The 20000-nt window shown below is 46.8% G+C and overlaps 1 protein-coding gene across 1 annotated transcript in view; it reads right to left on the bottom strand.

Moving 5' to 3' along the window:
- Nucleotides 1-116: 116 nt before the first annotated feature.
- The window catches only part of LOC143299802 (protein Wnt-7b-like), a 107189-nt gene continuing 87305 nt past the window's right edge, over nucleotides 117-20000 (bottom strand). Inside the window, exon 4 of the mRNA XM_076613248.1 lies at nucleotides 117-1720. Within this exon, the coding sequence (XP_076469363.1) occupies nucleotides 1238-1720 (483 nt within the window). The 3' untranslated portion in view covers nucleotides 117-1237. The remainder of the gene's footprint in view (nucleotides 1721-20000) is intronic.

Below are 20000 nucleotides of genomic sequence, written 5' to 3'. Positions count from 1 at the left end.
CGGGGGGGGGGGAGATGTGCAATGCGGCTTGGCTGACTGAAATGGAGGAGGCAAGTACATTTCAGTAATCTGTATATTTGTATATAGCTATTTCCATTTGGTGCCATTTAATTTATCTTTTTATTTTCTATTCATTTTATTTGTTTGTTGTTTTCTTATGTTGGACATGTGCTGCTTCCGAAAAGAAAATCTCTGTACCAAAGTATAGACAATAAAGTTTGTGTATTGTGTATTGTATTGTATATGATTAGAGAAAGTGATAAAGTGAAAATAATTATTTTAGGACTGTCCTTTCTTCTTTTTTTTTTCTTTTTCTCTCTCTCTCTCTTTTTCTTTTCTTTCTAAAACAGACTCACACAGAATTCGCATTTAGTAAGTTCTGAACTTGTCACGTGCACCTCAATGCGGTCAATCCGCAGTCCAGCATGATCGACAACTCGGACCCCCAATTCCGTAATGACTCCACTCTCCACCTTTATCGCACCCCCCAACGCGAGATATCGTGTGAGTTCTGCGTCAAAACTGTTGTGTGGGAACTCACTTTGTTCTGAATCACTCAATTACGTCACGTTTCTTTTTTTTTTTTTTTCTTTTTGTTGTTGTTGTTGTACAAACAGAGTCAGTTTTGCAAGGACGTCCACACAATGGTCAATTGATGCGATTCTTGAAGGGCGTGAACCCCATTTCACAGTGGGGATACCTTGTTCATGTACGAGGACAGAGTACCAGCGGGTGCAAAAACGCGCCACGGGTTGTATCACTAAATTATGATTTACCGTCACCCAGTCAACTTCGTCAATTTGACGTCAGCCGCTGATGACGTCATTTGCGAAAAAAAGAACAACATCCTCCGTCAACTGAGGTTGAGGTTATCCAGCACAGCAGGCATTAATTTCACATTGTTGATCAGAAGTCACCTGGGTTCAAGTTTTGAACAACCCAGTAGGTCATGTCATGCTCTTTCTTTCGCCGGAAAAAAAAAAGTTTCGAAGATGACGTCAAAGTGATTTTTTCATCACTTGATTGTTTCGGGCGTTCCGAGTCGTTGAAAAAAAAAAAAAAAAGAAAGAAAAAAAAAGAGTAGTCATGTGACCAGATCCTCCCACCGACAAGCCATAATCGCGTTCGTCCATCCTACTACCCTGAAGACCTCACGGATTGGGGGCTGTGTGTGTGTGTGTGTGTGTGTGTGTGTGTGTGTGTGAGGGGGAGAGGGAGTAGGGTTGGTGGAGGAGGGTCACTTGCACGTGTACTCCTCAGTCCGCTCGCTGCAGCGGTGGCAGTTGACGCGGCAGCACCAGTGGAACTTGCAGTTGCACTGCCAGGTGCGCGTGTACTGGTGCGTGTTGTAGCCGCGCCCGCAGCACATCAGGTCGCAGCCGTCCGTGCCCTTGGAGGTCCGGTTGCACTTCCTCCCTACCGTGCCCAGCGACCCCGTGCTGGGGTCGTGATCGCAGTAGTTGGGCGACCTCTCCAGGTGCACCAGGTGCTTGCGCCGGGGCTTGCGGTGCTTCCGCTTGGAGCGCTTGAGGACCAGGGAGATGGGCGTGCGGGCCCGGCGGCCCAGGTAGGGCTCGACCAGCTTGGACTTCCTGTAGCGCCGGTAGATGTCGTCGCCGATCCTGCGGAAGGGCGGCAGGGTGGTCCAGCACGTCTTCATGGTGCAGGAGCCCGACACCCCGTGGCACTTGCACTCCGTGCCCATGCTGCTCTTCACTGCCTGCACAGCACACAGAGACAGACACACAGTCAGAGACCTTTCAGGGGATTGTAATGGGTTAATGCACCAGCTGTTCTCTCTCTCTCTTCTCTCTCATCTCTCTCTCTCTCTCTCTCTCACACACACACACACTGCGGCTGTAAAGAGTTAATGTGGTGCCTGCACGCGCGCGCACAAACACTGAGACAGTACAGGCGACCGCAATTTGGTTAATGTGTCAGCTGTTGTGTCACACACAAACAGTGGCTGTGATGAGTCAAAGTGGTGTCTGCACACACACACACACACACACACACACACACACACACACACACACACACAAGCCTGCGTGAATAGACACATACATGAGTGGGTACACACACACACACACACACACACACAAAGATTTTCAGTGTTGACAAAAATTTTTTTTTTTCTCTCTGAGAAATTCCCAGGAGATAAAGAAGCTCCATGCCCTTATTAACCTGTCCCCCTCCCCCCCTCTCCACCTCCACCCCCCACCCCTCCTCAACCCCAATCCCTACGAGGTACGGCCGGGTGACATTCCACCCCGGGTGTCTCGGATCTGGGCTGTGACGGAATGAACAAGCCAGGTCAGGTCGGGGGGGGGGGGGGGGGGGGGGGGGGGGGGGGGGGCACTGTGAATTCAACGTGCCACCAGCCACAAAGGTCAAACCTGATGAGTGAGAGTGGAGGAGGAGCACTACTATACCGCCGTCCGTTCACGTTCTTCAGGTCACAAAACCTCTGTGATCCCCGACTGGGCAGTGTGTGTGTGGGGTGGGGCTGGGGGGGGAGGGGGGAGTATGGGGGAAGGGGGGGCTGGGGGGGAGAGGGGGGGTGTTAAAGTGACGGTGGTTCCGACGAGTGTGAAGCGAAAGAAGGGTCGACCGTGTGAAGGACCGGAACAGATAAAGAATTGTTCCACTCACACGGAAACAGAGCCCTAGATCTTCCTCGCGCGAGTTACGAGCCGAGCCAAGGTGTCCAAACCATATAAACAAACCTTTCTTCTTTTCGTTCTTTCTTCATCACCACCACCATCATCATCATCATCTTCTTCTTCTTGTATTCGTATTCTTCTTCTTATCATTATTATTATTATTATATTTCTGATAAAATAATAACAACAACAACGAGAACAACAACAACAATAATAATAATGATTCTTCTTCTTCTTCTTCTTCTTCTTATCATTATTCTTAAAACTAAAGAAAGAAGCGAACAAACCCATTCGGACCGCCTTTAACTCTCTCCTTACGGACGACAAAATAATAGGCGCGCGACAACCACCACGGCGATTCACCACAGCTGATATCATCACAATGTTACAAGCAGATGGTTCTCACGTTGACACAAAGAATACCACATTCCTAACGACGAAACCTGTCGGCGGAGCTCTTCAAACACCCACTGGACATCAGATGGGGGGGAGTGGGGCGGGCAGGAGGGGAGAGGGGTGCGGTGGGGGTGCGGGGTGGGGGGTGGAGGGTGAGAGGGGGGAGAGGCAGGGGGCGGGGGCGGGGGGGGGGGGGGGGAAGAAAGGGAGAATACTGAGCGTCCCGAGTGAGTTAACTCAACTGCTTGAGCTCAGCTGAGCTCCGAACTCGCTCTTTAACATTGTGAATTGGAATCCTGAGCGCTAAAAAACACAAACAAAAAAACAAAACAAACAAAAACAAAACAAAAACAAACAAACAAACAAACAAAAAAACCCAAAAAATACCAACAAAAAAACCCCAACATACAAACGGCATTTATCACCACCATTCAGTGGTTCTTACAGTGACAGGATGATGTTAATGAAGCCCCTTCCCCTGAGATGGGAGTTCCCGTCGGCTTCATCATAACTGGAGGTGGGCGGCACTGAATCCACTTACCTACCTTGACTGGCGCCTGCATTACTCAGTTCGTTGAGCACTTGAATACCTGTTGAGTTCGATTCCCAGGCGTCAAAAAAAAAAAAAAAAAAAAAAAAAAAAAATCTTGCCGCCCACCTTGGCGTGCCATTCGAACATTCTCGTGGTGTCAGACGGATCACCTCCCCCCCCACCCGTTCTTTTATCCCTGGACTGGTCTTCACTGTCGGCTACATCAGTTGAGCTACGGCGGTCGACGTTAAACACGAATGTAACTGACGAAATAAGCGGTTTTTTTTTTTTTTTTTTTTTTTTAGTTGTAACGTCGGCTTATAAAAAGACCCGATGGCGCCGTGGCAGTATGTTTGTCGGTATACACACACAAAAAAAAAACCTTTTTAAAAGAAAGTGATACTAAAAACTCAAAACTCGGCTTGTATTGCCAACGCATGCTTAGCTAATTATTAGAGGCTTCGGGGCTGCATGCTAGATTTCGCTGACACGTGAGTAAGATCGAAAAAAAACAACAACAAAAAAACAACAAAAAACAACAACAACAACAACTACAACAACAAAAACCCACTACTCTTACACCGTCGTAATAATTGAAACATTAAGACGGTCGCTGAACAGCGAAGGGACGTCTAGCGCTCCGGTGACACGACGCTAATCACTGAAGCATTAAGGTGTGCAGCGAAAATAAAGACCTGACAACACGCTGACAAAACCAGGGCAGCCGAAGCGCAGAAGGAGAGCCCATTGAGCCAGAGGGGTTTACCTGACACTGTACTGACGAAATGAACATCGATTCCCTCGTTGCTGCTCTTGTGTGTGATACGTGGCCCCCCCACATACTCACACCTCATACCTTTCGACTCGTAAACACACACACACACACACACGCACGCACGCGCGCGCACACACACACACACACACACACACACGCACGCACGCATTGAACATGTTGTATTGATACAGAAAATGTGACATTATCCACCGAGGATTCACGTCCGACCGTCAACTCTAAGCGCTGAAAAGTTCACTGGGAAGAGAAACTTCCGAGGGAGCTCCGAGGTGACTGGATACTTAGTTTATCAAGTCATCCTTTTTGTTGATTACTGTACAGTGAATATCATTGTAAATACATAAATCCACAAACAAACAAATGAATGTATAAAGAAAATAAATAAATACACCAGAGAATGAACGCCCATTAATGTTTTCATCACTCTTTGAGACGAGGAAAAACTAAACCAAAATTAACAGAGAGAGAGAGATTCAAGATTCAAGATGGTTTATTCATGTATAGGCCTAGGCCCCTTATGAAGGGGAATGTAAACATTATTTTACAAGCAATACATCACGACACTGTGAGCATCAATAAACACAGTAAAACAAAAATATACCAGTATTACAGTTCAATATGTAGAACAATAAAAGAAAAAAACAAACAAACAAATGAGTACAAACAGCGTTTTCACGAAGTAGCCATTTCTCTGAATTTGAAAGCTTTGTATAAAGGTAGTGAAAATTTGCGAACAACTTCAGGGGAAGTAGATGACATCAATAAGTTCAATTTAAACAACGTAGGTTTACTATAATATTTAGGCTGAATAAACTCCTCTCGAATGTTCCTTAAAGCTGTACAGCAAAGAACAAAGTGTATCTCATTTTCTTGTGATTCTTTACATAATGGACAGGTCAGATCACTGTCGTTACATATAGCGAGAGAGAGAGAGAGAGAGAGAGAGAGAGAGAGAAAGAGAGAGAGAGAGAGAGAGAGAGAGACAGAGACAGAGACAGACAGACAGGCAGACGGAGAGGGCGGGGAACGAGAAAGAGAGAGAGAGAGAGAGACGGAGAGAGAGAGAGCGACAGTCAGAAACCGCCTTCGAAGACTCGTTAACCTTCGCAGATACAAACGGACGAACTGACTCCACTGGTCGATACGACTCACATCTCTCCCCCCCCCCCCCCCCCCCCCCCCGCGACCTCCCCTACCACCCCAATTTATTAACTTTCCTGCTCCCCCACCCCACCCCCAAACCTGAGCCCCCCCCTTACCCCCCCATCTCCCTTGACCGTGTGTGCATGTGGACATTGTAATTATATGGTGTGTTCGTATTGATATGATGGGTTTTTGATGTCCAGGCATAAATGATTATTTCATGATCTAGATATATGTTCTTTAGTATGTGTTTGTATTGATATGATGTGTGTCGATGTTACAGACGTAAATATTTATGATATGATTTATATGTACTTTGTTTTTTGTGTACTGTCCAAGCCTTGGAGACGAACGAATGAAAAAGAAGGTACATTACCCCCCCCCCCCCCCCTCCTGTCACATGTACTTTAAGCTAATGACAAAGTGCCAAAGTGTTGCAAATCTCTTTATTAGATTACGTTGTTTCAATTCTGTTTTTGTTTTTTTCCTTTTCCTTTCTGTTCCATTTTATGTTTTGCACCATTCAGTGGAGTGATGGCCTAGAGGTAACGCGTCCGCCCTGGAAGCGAGATAATCTGAGCGCGCTGGTTCGAATCACGGCTCAGCCACCGATATCTTCTCCCCCTCCACTAGACCTTGAGTGGTGGTCTGGACGCTAGTCATTCGGATGAGATGATAAACCGAGGTCCCGTGTGCAGCATGCACTTAGCGCACGTAAAAGAACCCACGGCAACAAAAGGCTTGTTCCTGGCAAAATTCTGTAGAAAAATCCACTTCGGTTGGAAAAACAAATAAAAACTGCACGCAGGAAAAAAAATACAAAAAAAATGGGTGGCGCTGTAGTGTAGCGACGCGCTCTCCCTGGGAACAGCAGCCCGAATTTCACACAGAGAAATCTGTTGTGATAAAAAGAAATACAAATACAAATACATATACAAATTTTGTTCTGATTAGTACCTACTATGTCACTACAGCTTTACAGCTAATGACATTAAACATTTCGGTGTTCAGTGTTCAGTGTGTGTGTGTGCTTGTGTCTGTCGGAGATTGAGAAAACCTCGGAAACTGTTACACACAGAAACGTATAGTACTCGTGTGAACACGCCGATGGCATCTGCTTCGAGCTCACGTATCACGAGACAGTGCGCCCTCGTGTTCTTCGCGTATTGGGGGAAGAGAAGGGGGGTGGGAGAGTGGGTGGGTGTGTGTGTGTGTGGGGGAGGGGTCAGGGGGGGGGGGGGGTGAGAGAGAAAAGAGGAGGGAAAAGAAAGAAAGGGAAAAAAAAAGGAGAGAAACAGAGAGAATGGGAGAGAGAAAGAGAGGAGGGAGGAGAGGGAGACTGAAAAAGCCAGAGAGTGAGAGAGAGTGAGAGAGATCAAATCAAATTATGGTGTTAAGAGCCTCGCCGACTGAGAGACAGAGAGAGAGAGAGGGGGTGGGGTGGGGAAAGAGGGAGATACTGAAACAGCGACAGAGAGAGAGAGAGAGGGGGGGGGAAGAGGGAGATACTGAAACAGCGACAGAGACAGAGAGAGAGAGGGGGGGGGGGCGTGGGGGAAGAGAGATATGCAGACAGACAGACAGAGCGAGACTGGGAGAAGAGACTCCCCCCCCCCCCCCCCTCAAAAAAAAAAAAAGACAGTAGGGAGGGGGGCTGTGTATGTCTGTGTGGGGGTGGAGGGTGGAGTACGAGGGAAGCTCATTCTTTCTCTCTAGAAGCGAGGATCAAGAAAACTAGACAGAGAGAGATGGAAGGAGAGGGGAAGGGGCGGTGGTTGGGGGTGGTGGTGGTGGGGGGGGGGGGTTGAGAAGGTAGACGAAGGAAAGCAGGGACACTCAAGATTTAGATATTTCAACTCAAAGGCCACGGCCCCTCAAAAAAGGGTATGCCCACATAATTTTGTGCAAAAAAAAAACATCGCACAATATTCATCATCATGCATGCAATGCACATTAATTTTCTTGTGTGTTGACAAAACACGAAGCATTTTGACATAGTGTTAGACAAATGCGCATCAAACTGTTCCGCAGCACGGGATTTAAATAATGTATCCTCTGCGAGCTTTCCCTCTCAACCTGTGATTACCCATCAACGAAAGCACTCGATACGTCTTGAACGGTCATTACCATAAGATTCACACAGATCGCTAAAACGGAAGCAAAGATATTTTTACTCTGGTATGCCCAATAATAACAGCTTTGCTTCCATCCAGATCTTCAGAGTGGTCGCTGATTCACATAATCGTGGTCCCAGCCAGGATAAATGCGCCATTGCATATTCTCACCATAGCTTCACAATTCCCACCCACCCCTACCCCTACCCCCCCCCCCCCCCCCCCCCCCCCCCCCAAAAAAAAAGATAATGAATACGCTCGACACTCAACCCTGAAACAAAATGGACAAAGAAGACTCTCTCTCTCTCACACACACACACACACACACAACAAAAAGCAAAAAACAACAACAACAAAAACAAACCAAAAAAAAACAAACAACAAAAAAAAAACAAAAAAACCCAACACAACAAAAGAACTACCACTCAGAACGGATGAGGTTTCAGCATTATAAACACTCGGCGCCCCCCCCCCCCCCCCCTCCCCGCTCACCCCCCCGTACCCCCCCTCCAAAAAAAAGAAAAAAAGAAAAAAAAGGTTTGGACAAACATCATCACTGGCCAATAATGTCACCAATGAAAACACGAGTCCCAGGAAAAAAAAAAAAAAAGTGGTGGAAAAAGCACGGGGCAGAATTATCGCCCCGAAACACAGGCAGGCAAAGTATAATATACCCAGAGGCGTTATTTTCATTGGATGAGAACGATCGGAGTGGCGAGTTCTCTCCCTCTCTCGTCAGCTTCTCGGGCGCTCAGTATCAGAGATGGTCCGGCCCTCGGACAAGAGGCCTCATTCATTCATGATGCAGATAGTCTTCTGTTTCACCAGGGAATCGGCATCAGCGAATAACACGTGTCGGGACAAAAAATGTTTTCATTTGACGGGAGGACGGGGGTGTGGGGTGTGGGGGTGGAGGTGGAGTGGGGTGGGGTTATTTCCCGGGGAACCATTTTTGCCCCCCCCCCCACTCGCTCTCTCGATCGGCGCTTGTTTGTGAACAGTTTACAGACTTTGTGCGCTGCTTTCTGGAAGAAATCGCCTTCTGGCACTTTCCCGTCCAAGACCCCCGTGTGGATTCTATAGCAAACGTGTGGACACATCCGTATATGAGATAATAATATTCGTTTCAATTACAAGTGAGTCTCAAAAAGCAAATACACGATCAAAACTAACAATGCGTTTTGCTCTTGAGTTAGAAGAACGAATATCGGTTTCAGAAAAAAAAAGTTCTCCGAATATATATATATATATATATATATATATATATATATATATATATATATATACATATATATATATATATATATATATATATATATATATATATATATATATGTATAAAGGATGGCATTATTCAGTTCGGTTTCGAAAAAAGCACCCCTTTTCACGATTTTTTTTTCTCTCGCTCTAAAAAACAACAACAAAAAAACAAAACAAAAACAGGAAAATCTCCGACAATCCTTTGGGCTGATACGATCTGGTGTCAAATGTATGGTGGCAGTACTTAAAGAATTTACATGAAGCCACTGTTGTGTTTTACTTTATAGAGAACTTCCTTCCTCGTCGTTTCTGTTTCAGCTTTTCAGTTTTCAGACAGCGTAGACAAAGGCAAACAGACCATCCTCATTCATTCCGTAACACAAAACAAATATTCCCCCAACGTGCACCAGCTGCCACATAATGCCGTGTCCCACTTTGGACGGTGTACTGAGGATCCTGACGCCATCACTAGTGAGACTTTTTTTTTTCCCCCCCCACCCCCACCCCCCGGAGAGAAGGGGAAAGGATGAGAGAGATAGGGAGATAAAGAGAAAGAGGGAAGGGGGAAAACAGAAAGGCACATAGAGAGAGGGAGGGAGGGAGAGAGAGAGAGAGAGAGAGAGGGAGAGAGACGTTCTTGAAGCCAGCAGCTGAAAAGGAGACAGAGACAGATACAGAGAGAGAAACAGAAAGAGAGAGAGACAGACAGACAGACAGAGAGAATGAGAGAGAAAGAAAGAAAGAGAGAGGGGTGGTAGGGAGGGAGGCAGGCAGAGAGAGAACGTTCTTGAAGCCAGCAGCTGAAAAGGAGACAGATGGGGGGGGGGGGGGGGAGAGAGAGAGAGAGAGAGACAGACAGACAGACAGACAGACAGACAGAAAGACAGACAGACAGTCAGACAGACAGTCAGTACAGAGTCCTAAATATGCAGAGCTAGAGGTAGCCCTATGGCGAGGTCGTTTTTGCGAAGAGGTGCGCGCGCGTTTGTGACAGCGATCAAAGACGGGACTGCCAGCCTTTGATTCGGCACAGCTTTAAGCCACAACAAAGCTGCCTGATTTACAAGTGTGTGTCCACACAGAACGGACTGTCGCCGCGCCGCTTAAAGTGCCGCCAATGGCTTCTTCGGTCAACAAACGGATCCCGCGCGCGCACTCCTGCCGCCATCTTGCCCGAGACTGTTGTCGTTTGTTGTTGATTTTTTTTTTTTTTTTTTTTTTTTTTTTTTTACTGCGGGGCTGCTCTGTGGAAGCGGGCAAGGTCGGCCATGTCGTGGGCGTACATTTCATCATTGTGGCCATGCTTCGTTTATTGTGATTAAAAAGCGAACGATCTGGGCGATCTTTTTCTTTTCTCCTTCAAAATGACCGCAGCATCAAGACTGGGAAGTGACAAAGAACCATCAGTCACACCAACGGCCTCCGCGTTCTGCATGCAGACTCGATCCTTACCCTGTTGCAAAGTGCCCAAACAGTGGTGGAAATATTCACATGTGGAAGTACTGCAGGTACCTTTGGGGCAACCTTGCTCACCAAGCACTGAAGTGACCCCGTAGTGTATAAGCGCTAGAGCGTGATAGTAAGTACTGAACTGGTTTCTCGCGCAGATTGGGGGAAGTGTTCCTTTTAGTGCATTGACGGACAGGCCCATTACCAAACTTAGCGGTAGTAGAGTGTCTGCCTACTGATGGGGTGTCCTTCCACTGGTAGAGTGGGGGTCATCTACAGGTAGATTGCCCACCCAGTTCAACCACACTGACCATACACGCTGCTTGTGTTCCCATGAGATATATATATATATATATATATATATATATATACAATAGCGTCTATGCACTGACCCATATCAAGGTCAAAGATCACGGTGACCTGAATCAACCCAGAGGCACTTCGAGGTCAGTGGTGAGCCAGACCTGACCAGGTCATCGTGGTGAAAGTAGACCACCATCGAGGTTAAAGGTCAGTGTGATGCCAATCGGATCACTATGACCTGTCAGTGTTGCAGCGATCCCAGCAAGTCATCTTGTCCCCGGTTCTTTTGCTACGGTTCAGAATGGGTTGCCATCATATTCGCCATCCATACGGGTCAATATAGTAAAAGGGATCTGTACACTACAGGATGAATCGACACTAGGATCCAAACAAACACACAAAAAAAAAGGAGTGAAGGAAGAACGGAACATAGAGAGGGGAGAGAGTGAAAGGGGAGTGAGAGACCGACACAGAGAGAAAAGGTACAGAGAGAGAGAGAGAGAGAGGGAGAGAGAGAGAGAGAGAGAGAGAGAGAGAGTGGGGAAGGGGGGAAGAAGCGAGACATAGAGGGGACAAAGATAGAGAATGAAAGCAAGAAAGAAAGATAGAGGGGGAGAGAGAGAGAAAAAGAGGGAGATAGACACAGAGAGAGACAGTGAGAGAAAGCAAGAAAAAAAGAGAGGGAGAGAGAGAGAAAGAGAGGGAGATAGACACAGAGAGAGACAGTGAGAGAAAGCAAGAAAGAGAGAGAGGGAGAGAGAGAGAGAAAGAGAGGGAGATAGACACAGAGAGAGACAGTAAGAGAAAGCAAGAAAGAGAGAGGGAGATAGAGAGACACAGAAAGAGAAAGCAAGAAAGAGAGAGGGAGAGAGAGAGAGAGAGAAAGACAGGGAGATAGACACAGAGAGAGACAGTGAGAAAAAGAGAGGGAGAGAGAGAGGGAGATAGACACAGAGAGAGACAGAGAGAGAAAACAAGAAAGAGAGAGAGAGAGAAAGACAGGGAGATAGACACAGAGAGAAACAGTGAAAGCAAGAAAGAGAGAGGGAGAGAGAGAGAGGGGGAGGGAGAGAGAGAAAAAAAGACAAAGACAGATAAAGAAAGCAAGAAAGAAATAGAAAGAGAGAAAACAAGGAAAAACAGGGGGAGAGAGAGAGAGAGAGAGACAGATATGGGGGTGGAGGAGTGTGTGTGTGTGTGTGTGTGTGTGTGTGTGTGTGAGAGAGAGAGAGAGAGAGAGAGGGTGAGACAGACAGAGGGGGGGCGGAGGGTGAGAGAGCGAGAGAGAGAGAATGACAGGCAGAAAGAGACAGAGATAGAAAACAAGAAAGAAAGAGAAAGAGAGAAAGGAAAAAAATAGGGAGAGAGAGACAGAGAGGAGGGGGGAAGGAGTGAGAGAGAGAGAGAGAGGGAGAAGAGAGAGGGGGGAAGGAGTGAGAGATGGAGAGAGAGACAGAGAGAGAGGGAGAGACAGAGAGAGACAGAGAGGGGGAAGGAGTGAGAGAGAGGGAGACAGAGAGGGGGGAGGAGTAAGAGAGAGATACAGACGGAGACAGAGAGAGAGAAAGATAGGGGGAGGGGGAGGAGGTAGAGAGAGAGGAGGGACACACGATACTATGTGCACAACTGACCAGACGCGTGAGCGGCCTTACTGACAACAGGATCAAGGGGAAATTCAGCCCCCCCCCCTCCCATCCCCCAACTCCACACACACACACACACACACACACTCCACACACGCACACACAACTCCCCCCCTCCCCCATTCTGTGAGTGACAGACCTCACCTCACCCTTCCCCCACTCTCCTCCTACCTGCAGCCCCCCTTCCGTCCCTGAAGGGAAAGAAAAAAAAAGATGAGGGTTGGGGGTGGGGGGAGTGGGGGGGGAGGGGGTTGGGGGGGCGGTTGGGGGGTTAGTTGAGCTATTCGGACAATGTTAAACTAAAATGGTTAGCATGTCGCGAAGACCCTCTGAGGAACGGCGTGCTGTAATAGTGGTTTGAGATAGACAGATAGATAGATAGATAGATAGATAGATAGATAGAAAGATAGATAGACACACATACGGACAGACACAAATAGATAGACGGACAGACAGATAGATAGATACCATCAGAGAGCGAGAGTGAGTGAGAGTGAGAGAGACAGACAGAGATGTGGAGAGGGACGGAGGAAATGGAAGATGGAAACAGAAAGAGCGTCAGTGTTGGTGAGAGAGAGAGACAGAGGGAGAGAGAGAGGGGGTGGGAGAGAGAGAGAGAGAGAGAGACAGAGGGAGAGAGAGAGGGAGAGAGAGAGGGAAGAAAGAGAGAGAGAGAAAGTGAGACAGAGACAGAGATATGAAGAGACAGAAAGAGAGTCAGTGTTGGAGGGGGAGAAAGAAAGAGCGAGTTGTTGGGACATAGAGCGAGAGAGAGAGGGAGAGAGAGAGGGGGGGAGAGATATACAGAGAGAGAGAGTGTGTGGACGGGAGGGAGGTGACAGACAGGACAGGTGACAGAGACACGACAGAGAGAGAGGATGTATAGGGAGAGAGAGAGAGAGAGAGGGAATGGGATAAAGAGAGAAAGGAGGAAGAGGAGGGGAAGAGAAAGGGGAGTGGGAGAGGGATGAGGAGGGGGAGGGGAGCAGGCAGAGGTGTGGTGTGGGAATGGTAGGAGCGGGGGTGGGTGGGGGGGGGGGACCCAGGCTGACGTTGATACATGTTTCATAGCAATTGACGTAATGTGACAGAGAGAGAGAGAGAGAGAGAGAGAGAGAGAGAAAGGAAAGAAGAATTTGACGTAATGTCCTTTTGGCAAACGGCAAAATTTATGAAAAGACAAAAATAATAGTGACAATAAAGAAAAGTGGTCCACCCAGAGAGAGAGAGAGAGAGGGAGAGGGGGAGAGAGAGAGATAGAGACGGGGAGAGAGAGAGAGAGAAAAGAGAGAGAGAGGGAGAGAGAGAAAGAGAGGGAAAGAAGAGTGAGAGAGAGAGAAAGAGAGAGAGAGGGTGAGAGAAAGAGAGAGAGGGAGAAAGAGAGAGAAAAAGAGAGGGAGAGAGAGAAAGAGAGAGAGTGAGAAAGAAAGAGAGGGAGAGAGAGTGAAAGAGAAAGAGAGAGAGAGAGAGGGAGAGAGAAAGAGAAAATAGAATTGTGCAATCAACAACCATCTGCCTGAACATCAAGTCATCAGCCCCATCCACATGTAATATGCAGCTTCTGTTCAAAGGTGTGTGTGTGTGTGTGTGTGTGTGTGTGTGTGTGTGTGTGTGTGTGTGTGTGTGTGTGTGTGCAGTTCGTGTGTGCAGTTCGTGCATGGGTGAGTATGCACAAGTTTTTATATTGATATCCTAATTTCTACTGAATCTGTGTCTGTGTATGATTTTCGATTTATGTTCGTATCTTGTCATGTACTATCCCCCTCAATATTCCTTGTGACCCCGGTACACTTTGTTATAAAGACATATTCTATTCTATTCTATTCTATTCATTCCATTCTATTCTATATTCTCGTTTTCCTGCGAGTCTCTGCATACTGGACAAATCCTATTACTGATAATTCGTTGTGTTGTACAGTTAACTTCTTGTCGCAACAGATTATCTGTGTGTGAAATTCGGGAAGCGCGTTTTCCTGCAAGGCTCTGCATACCAGACAAATCAGATTCCTGTTATTGCGCTGTACTGTACAACTTCTTGTCGCAACAGATTATCTCTGTGTGAAATTCGGGACGTTTTCCCGGGAAGTGTGCGTCGCACAAACGGAAGTCTGTTTTGAAAGTGTAGCAGTAGTAGTTGTTGTTGTAGCAGCAGCAACAGTAGTAGTAGTAGTAGTAGTAGTAGTAGTGTGTGTGTGTGTGTGCGTGTGTGTGTGTGTGTGTTGTGCGTGTGCGCGCCGCGTGCCTGCGTGCCTCCTGTATGTTTTCTGCGCGCCTGAGCCTGCTCCACGACCCTCGTCCCCTGTCAGTGTGTGTGTGTGTGTGTGTGTGTGTGTGTGTGTGTGTGTGTGTGCTTGTGCGCGCGCGCGCACGCACGAGCGCTCTTGACGAATGGAGGGAGGACGGGTGTGGATGAACAAGTGACACAAGAAAAAAAAAATGTGGGCTCGAAAAACAGCAACAAATGCAGGTGGAAAAACAAACATACAACCACCAGCAAACAAAGTACTTCACTGCACTAGCAAGTATTAAACAGACTCCTTTACTCAACACCAATAGAAAGAAGGAAAGAAGAAAGAAAGAAAGAAAAGGAAACAAAGGAAGGAAGGAAAGAAAGGAAGGAAGGGAAGGAAGGAAGGAAGGAAAGGAAGGAAGGAAAAAAAAGGAGGGAAGGAAAGGAAAGTAAGAAGGAAGGAAGGGAAGGAAGGAAAGGAAGAAAGGAAAGGAAGGAAAGGAAAGGAAGGAAGGAAAGAAAAGTAAGGAAGGAAAGGAAAGGAAAGAAAAGTAAGGAAGGAAAGGAAGGAAACGGAAGGAAGGAAGGAAGGAAAGAAAGAAAGGAAGGAAAGGAAAAAAGGAAGAAAGGAAAGGAAGAAAGGAAAGGAAGGAAAGAAAAGTAAGGAAGGAAAGGAAGGAAACGGAAGGAAGGGAAAAAGAAAGGAAGGAAAGGAAGAAAGGAGGGAAGGAAGAAAGAAAAGGAAGGAAAGAAAGAAAGGAAGCAAAGGAAAAGAAAGGAAAGAGACGGAAAGGAAGGACAGGAGAAAAGGAAGCAGAGACGAGCAGCCCCCCCCCCCCCCAAGGCCTTCCCCCCCTCCAACCCCCACACACACCTCCCCTCCCCTCCTCCCTCCCCTCCCCTTCCTCTCCCCCCCTCCCGTGCCAACACCTCGGCCCAGACCTGCAGGAATAAAAGCCGTCACTTTCTGGACACTCGAAGAACAGGAGCAGTGCACTGCCTAGCGGGCTGAGACCCACAAAAGACCAGCCATTAAGCTTACCCCTCCACCCGAAAACAACATTACTCCGCTGGCAGTTTCACGACTCACTTGAGTCATGCCAGTTTTCTTTTCTCTTTTTTTTTCTTTCTTCTTCTGTTTTTTTTTTTCTTCTGTCTTTTCTTCTTTACTTTTTTTTTCTCTCTCTCTCTGTGACTCTTTAAAGATTTTTGTTTTATTTGAATTTTTTTTTTAAACAGGCACTGTCGAGACAATTTGTGTTGTGTAGGTGAGTCATTATTTCTCTCTCTGTCTGTCTGTCTCTCTCTGTCTCTCTCTTTCTGTCTGTCTGTCTCTCTTTCTGTCTGTCTGTCTCTCTTTCTGTCTGTCTGTCTGTCTCTCTTTCTCTATTTATTTCTCTCTCTCTCTCTCTCCCTCTCCCTCTCTGTCTCTCTCTCCTCCCCCCTCTCTCTCTGTCTGTCTCCCTCTCTCTCTCTCTTGTCATTAAAAAGCATTCAAGTGACGAAGATGAACTTGCTAAAACTGAGCAACAGACAAAATGAAAGAGAGAGTGAGAGAGTGTGTGTGTGTGAGAGCGTCGTTATTTTGTCATGAAAAGAAGAAAGGGATGAGCTGAGGTAAGAAAGAGAGAAAAAGAGAGAGAGAAAAAAAAAAGAAGAAAAACGTGAGGAGTGGGGGAGGGCAGAGAGAAAGAGAGAGAGAGAGAGAGAGAGAGAGAGAGAGAGAGAGAGAGAGAGAGGAGGGGGAGGAACCGACAGAGAAAAGTTTTCAACTGAGGCACAGTTTTAAATGACACACACACGCGCGCACGCACGCACGCACGCACGCACACACACACACACACTAAATATAAGCAAAACAACAACAACAACAACAACAACAACACACACACACACTAAATATAAGCAAAACAACAATCTCAACAGACTCCACTCTTCTGAAAGTAAATGGATTGCAGTGACTGACTTATAAAATGTCATGAATGGCAATTATTATTACCATTCTTATTAGTTGTTCTCCTCCTCTTCCTTTGTAAATTACCATCATTATTATTATCATTATCACTATCGTCACCATCATAACCAACATTATTATTACTTTTATCATTATTATTATCATTATTATTATATCCTCATCCTCATCATTATCATTGTTGTTGTTATCGTTATTATTATTGTTATTTTTGATGTTGCTGTTGTGTGTTTGAATATACCAGGCTTTAACATATTTCTACGAATAATGATGATATGTTTAATTCAGTTTGGAATTATTTCCTAATCTCTGCGCGCGCGCACACACACACACACACACACACATACACACGGAGACATAAGGCACATATTCGACGAAGTCGCGCACACAAACAGAAACACAAACACAGGGGCGTATACACCGACAGACTCAAACACACTTGAACAGCTTTTTTTTCTTGAAGTGTTAATGTTCTTGTTTTAAAGCCTTGCACCAAAGCACGCCGGTGGCTGTTATCATGCGCCTCTAAAACAAACCAGGTTTTAAAAAAACAAAACATCAAAAACAACCACCGCTAATTGCACCTCCGGTAAACAAACCATTTCCCCTTTGCACGTATTTCATGTTCATCAAATGTTTCACAGACAATATTAACCTTCGATGAGCTTTAAGTCGAGGGGTTTAGAACGCTGGATGTTTTGTTCCAGGGCAAGTCTCCGAGCTCTGTGATTCCAACGCCCAAGAACAACACCTGGTGGGAAAGCGCCCTGCAGACGAACCACACTACAAAGAGATGTCTGAAAAAAGAAAGAAAAAAAGACCTGAAGACCCTCCACAGGCATCAATCCAGACACGTGGGAAGCTGAAGCAGCCTCCGAACGATCATCCTGGGTAGGAGGCAGACAGTGCGGAAAGGTCTCTCCGAGTTTGTAAAGAGACTTCTTCTTCTTCTTCTTCTTCTGCGTTCGTGGGCTGCAACTCCCACGTTCACTCGCATGTACACGAGTGGGCTTTTACGTGCATGACCCTTTCTACCCCGCCATGTAGGCAGCCATACTCCGCTTTCGGGGGTGTGCGTGCTGGGTATGTTCTTGTTTCCATAACCCACCGAACGCTGACATGGATTACAGGATCTTTAACGTGCGTATTTGATCTTCTGCATGCATTTACACACGAAGGGGGTTCAGGCACTAGCAGGTCTGCACATATGTTGACCTGGGAGATCGGAAAAATCTCCACCCTTTACCCACCAGGCGCCGTCACCGTGATTTGAACCCGGGACCCTCAGATTGAAAGTCCAACGCTTTAACCATTCGGCTATTGCGCCCGTCGTGTAAAGAGACACTTTGCCCTACAGTCAGAGGCACAAAACGGAAAAGAAAGAGGATGGACGAGAACACTAACAGACCAGACCCAGCGGCAGACTTCGTCTGTGCAAAGTGTGAGAGAGGGGCTGGTACTTTCCAATAGGTCCGTCAAGCCACAACTGATGCTGCCCCAACAAGGGCACAACTCCATAGTCATCCGAGACTGAAGGATGCCTACCAGGTTTTCTAGTCTCCAGAGTCAATAAATGTACAACCCTTCTAGTGCTGGCATATATCTATCTATCTATCTATCTATCTATATATATATCCACGCAGAGCACGTATAATCTGTAATGGCGTTCGATAAATTCTGTAAACAAGAACATCCGCAGCATGCACAACAGGAGTTAGGCTGCTGAACTGCTGGTGTTTTAAAAAGCGATCAAATGCGTAAACGCCCATTTGCAGAAACGAGTGAACGTGTGAGAGGAAGAGCAGGAGGAGGAGGAGGAGGAGGAGGAGAAGAAGAAAAAGAAGAAGAAGAAGAAGAAGAAGAAGAGGAAGAAGAAGAAGAAGAAGAAGAAGAAGAAGAAGAAGAAGAAGATCGATAAAGAAGATGAAGTTGAAACAGGAGAGTAAGAAGGAGCATGACGTGAAAAAGAAGAAGTAGTCGTCTGAGGAGGAGGACGACCCAGTCAGTGAAAAAAACAAACACCCATGGCATGGTCTATACTACAAGTGTATATACTACGCCATGCACACCATCCTAGAATACCTCACAACACACGTAGTCAGAACACACGGGCGCAATAGCCGAATGGTTAAAGCGTTGGACTTTCAATCTGGGGGTCCCGGGTTCGAATCTCGGTGACGGCGCCTGGTGGGTAAAGGGTGGAGATTTTTTCCGATCTCCCAGGTGAACATATTATGTGCAAACCTGCTTGTGCCTGAAACCCCTTCGTGTGTATACGCACGCAGATCAAATACGCACGTTAAAGATCCTGTAATCCACGTCAACGTTCGGTGGGTTATGGAAACAAGAACATGTCCAGCATGCACACCCCCGAAAACGTAGTATGGCTGCCTACATGGCGCGGTAAATAACCAAAAGGGTCATACACGTGAAATGTTACATATTTGTCTGAGTGTGTATGTGTGCGCGCCTGAAATCTGATTGAATGACACAGGAAACGAATGATGAGCGCCCAGTGGCAACCGTCAGTCGGCTTTACCCAGGTAGGCAGCCTGTTGTGCACATGAACCCGCTTAGAGCTTCGTCTCCGACCGAGGATAGGCGCTATATAAGTATCCATATCAATCAATCAATCAATCTTGCATCCACAGCTCAAATGTAGAAGGGGCAGATAACTTCGTTGCACACTTCCAACTTCAAGTCCAATCAGAGGGGGGGAGTGGGGGTTGGGGAACAACTTCAACGGAGCTACGTGTTCTTCACCATTTATGAAGACTGGTAACGATGGCCAAAGGAGATAACCGGGAACCAGCCACTATTGCCCCCCCCCCCCCAAGCCCCCCCTCCCCCCCAGGCCCCCCTCCCCCTCCTCCTCCGCCCCCTTTCCAATGAACCTGGCTCATGCACAATACACACAGAAGACACTGCGATCTATCCTCACAACAGAAATCTCCAGCTGTCCTGTTTGTTTTCGTCTTGGTGGAATGCTTTTTAGTACCGTAAAAGAACAATCATGTGCCGATTATCCCCAAAGTCTTTACGTTTTCATTTTTTCCAGCATCACACACACACACACACACACACACAAATAGTCGCTTGAGTGAGCAAAAACCACAAAACACAGGAAGAAAATGACAATCCACAGATGAATGTCCGATCACACATTGTACTTACATGAAACGGAGCACAGAAAAAATGTAGAGAAGAGCACAGAGAGAGAGAGAGAGAGAGAGAGAGAGAGAGAGAGAGAGAGAGAGAGAGAGAACAAAAAACAGCAAGAGACAGAGAGAGAGAGAGACACACAGAGACAGAGAGACAGAGACAGGAACGGACAGACAGAGGCAGAGGCAGAGATACAGAAACAGAAAACACAAACCACACACACATCATCCTCTCTCTCTGTCTCTCTCTCTTCACTCACCCATCCTCTTTCCCCATCCCTAACTCCTCCGCCATCCACCCCACCCCCACCCTACCCCACCCCACCCGCCATCCACCCCAC

Source organism: Babylonia areolata, chromosome 25, assembly GCF_041734735.1.
Source record: "Babylonia areolata isolate BAREFJ2019XMU chromosome 25, ASM4173473v1, whole genome shotgun sequence".
In the NCBI taxonomy this organism is placed as follows: Eukaryota; Metazoa; Mollusca; class Gastropoda; order Neogastropoda; family Buccinidae; genus Babylonia; species Babylonia areolata.
The sequence above is the reverse complement of the archived record's forward strand: the minus strand, read 5'-3'. Positions and strand labels throughout refer to the sequence as shown.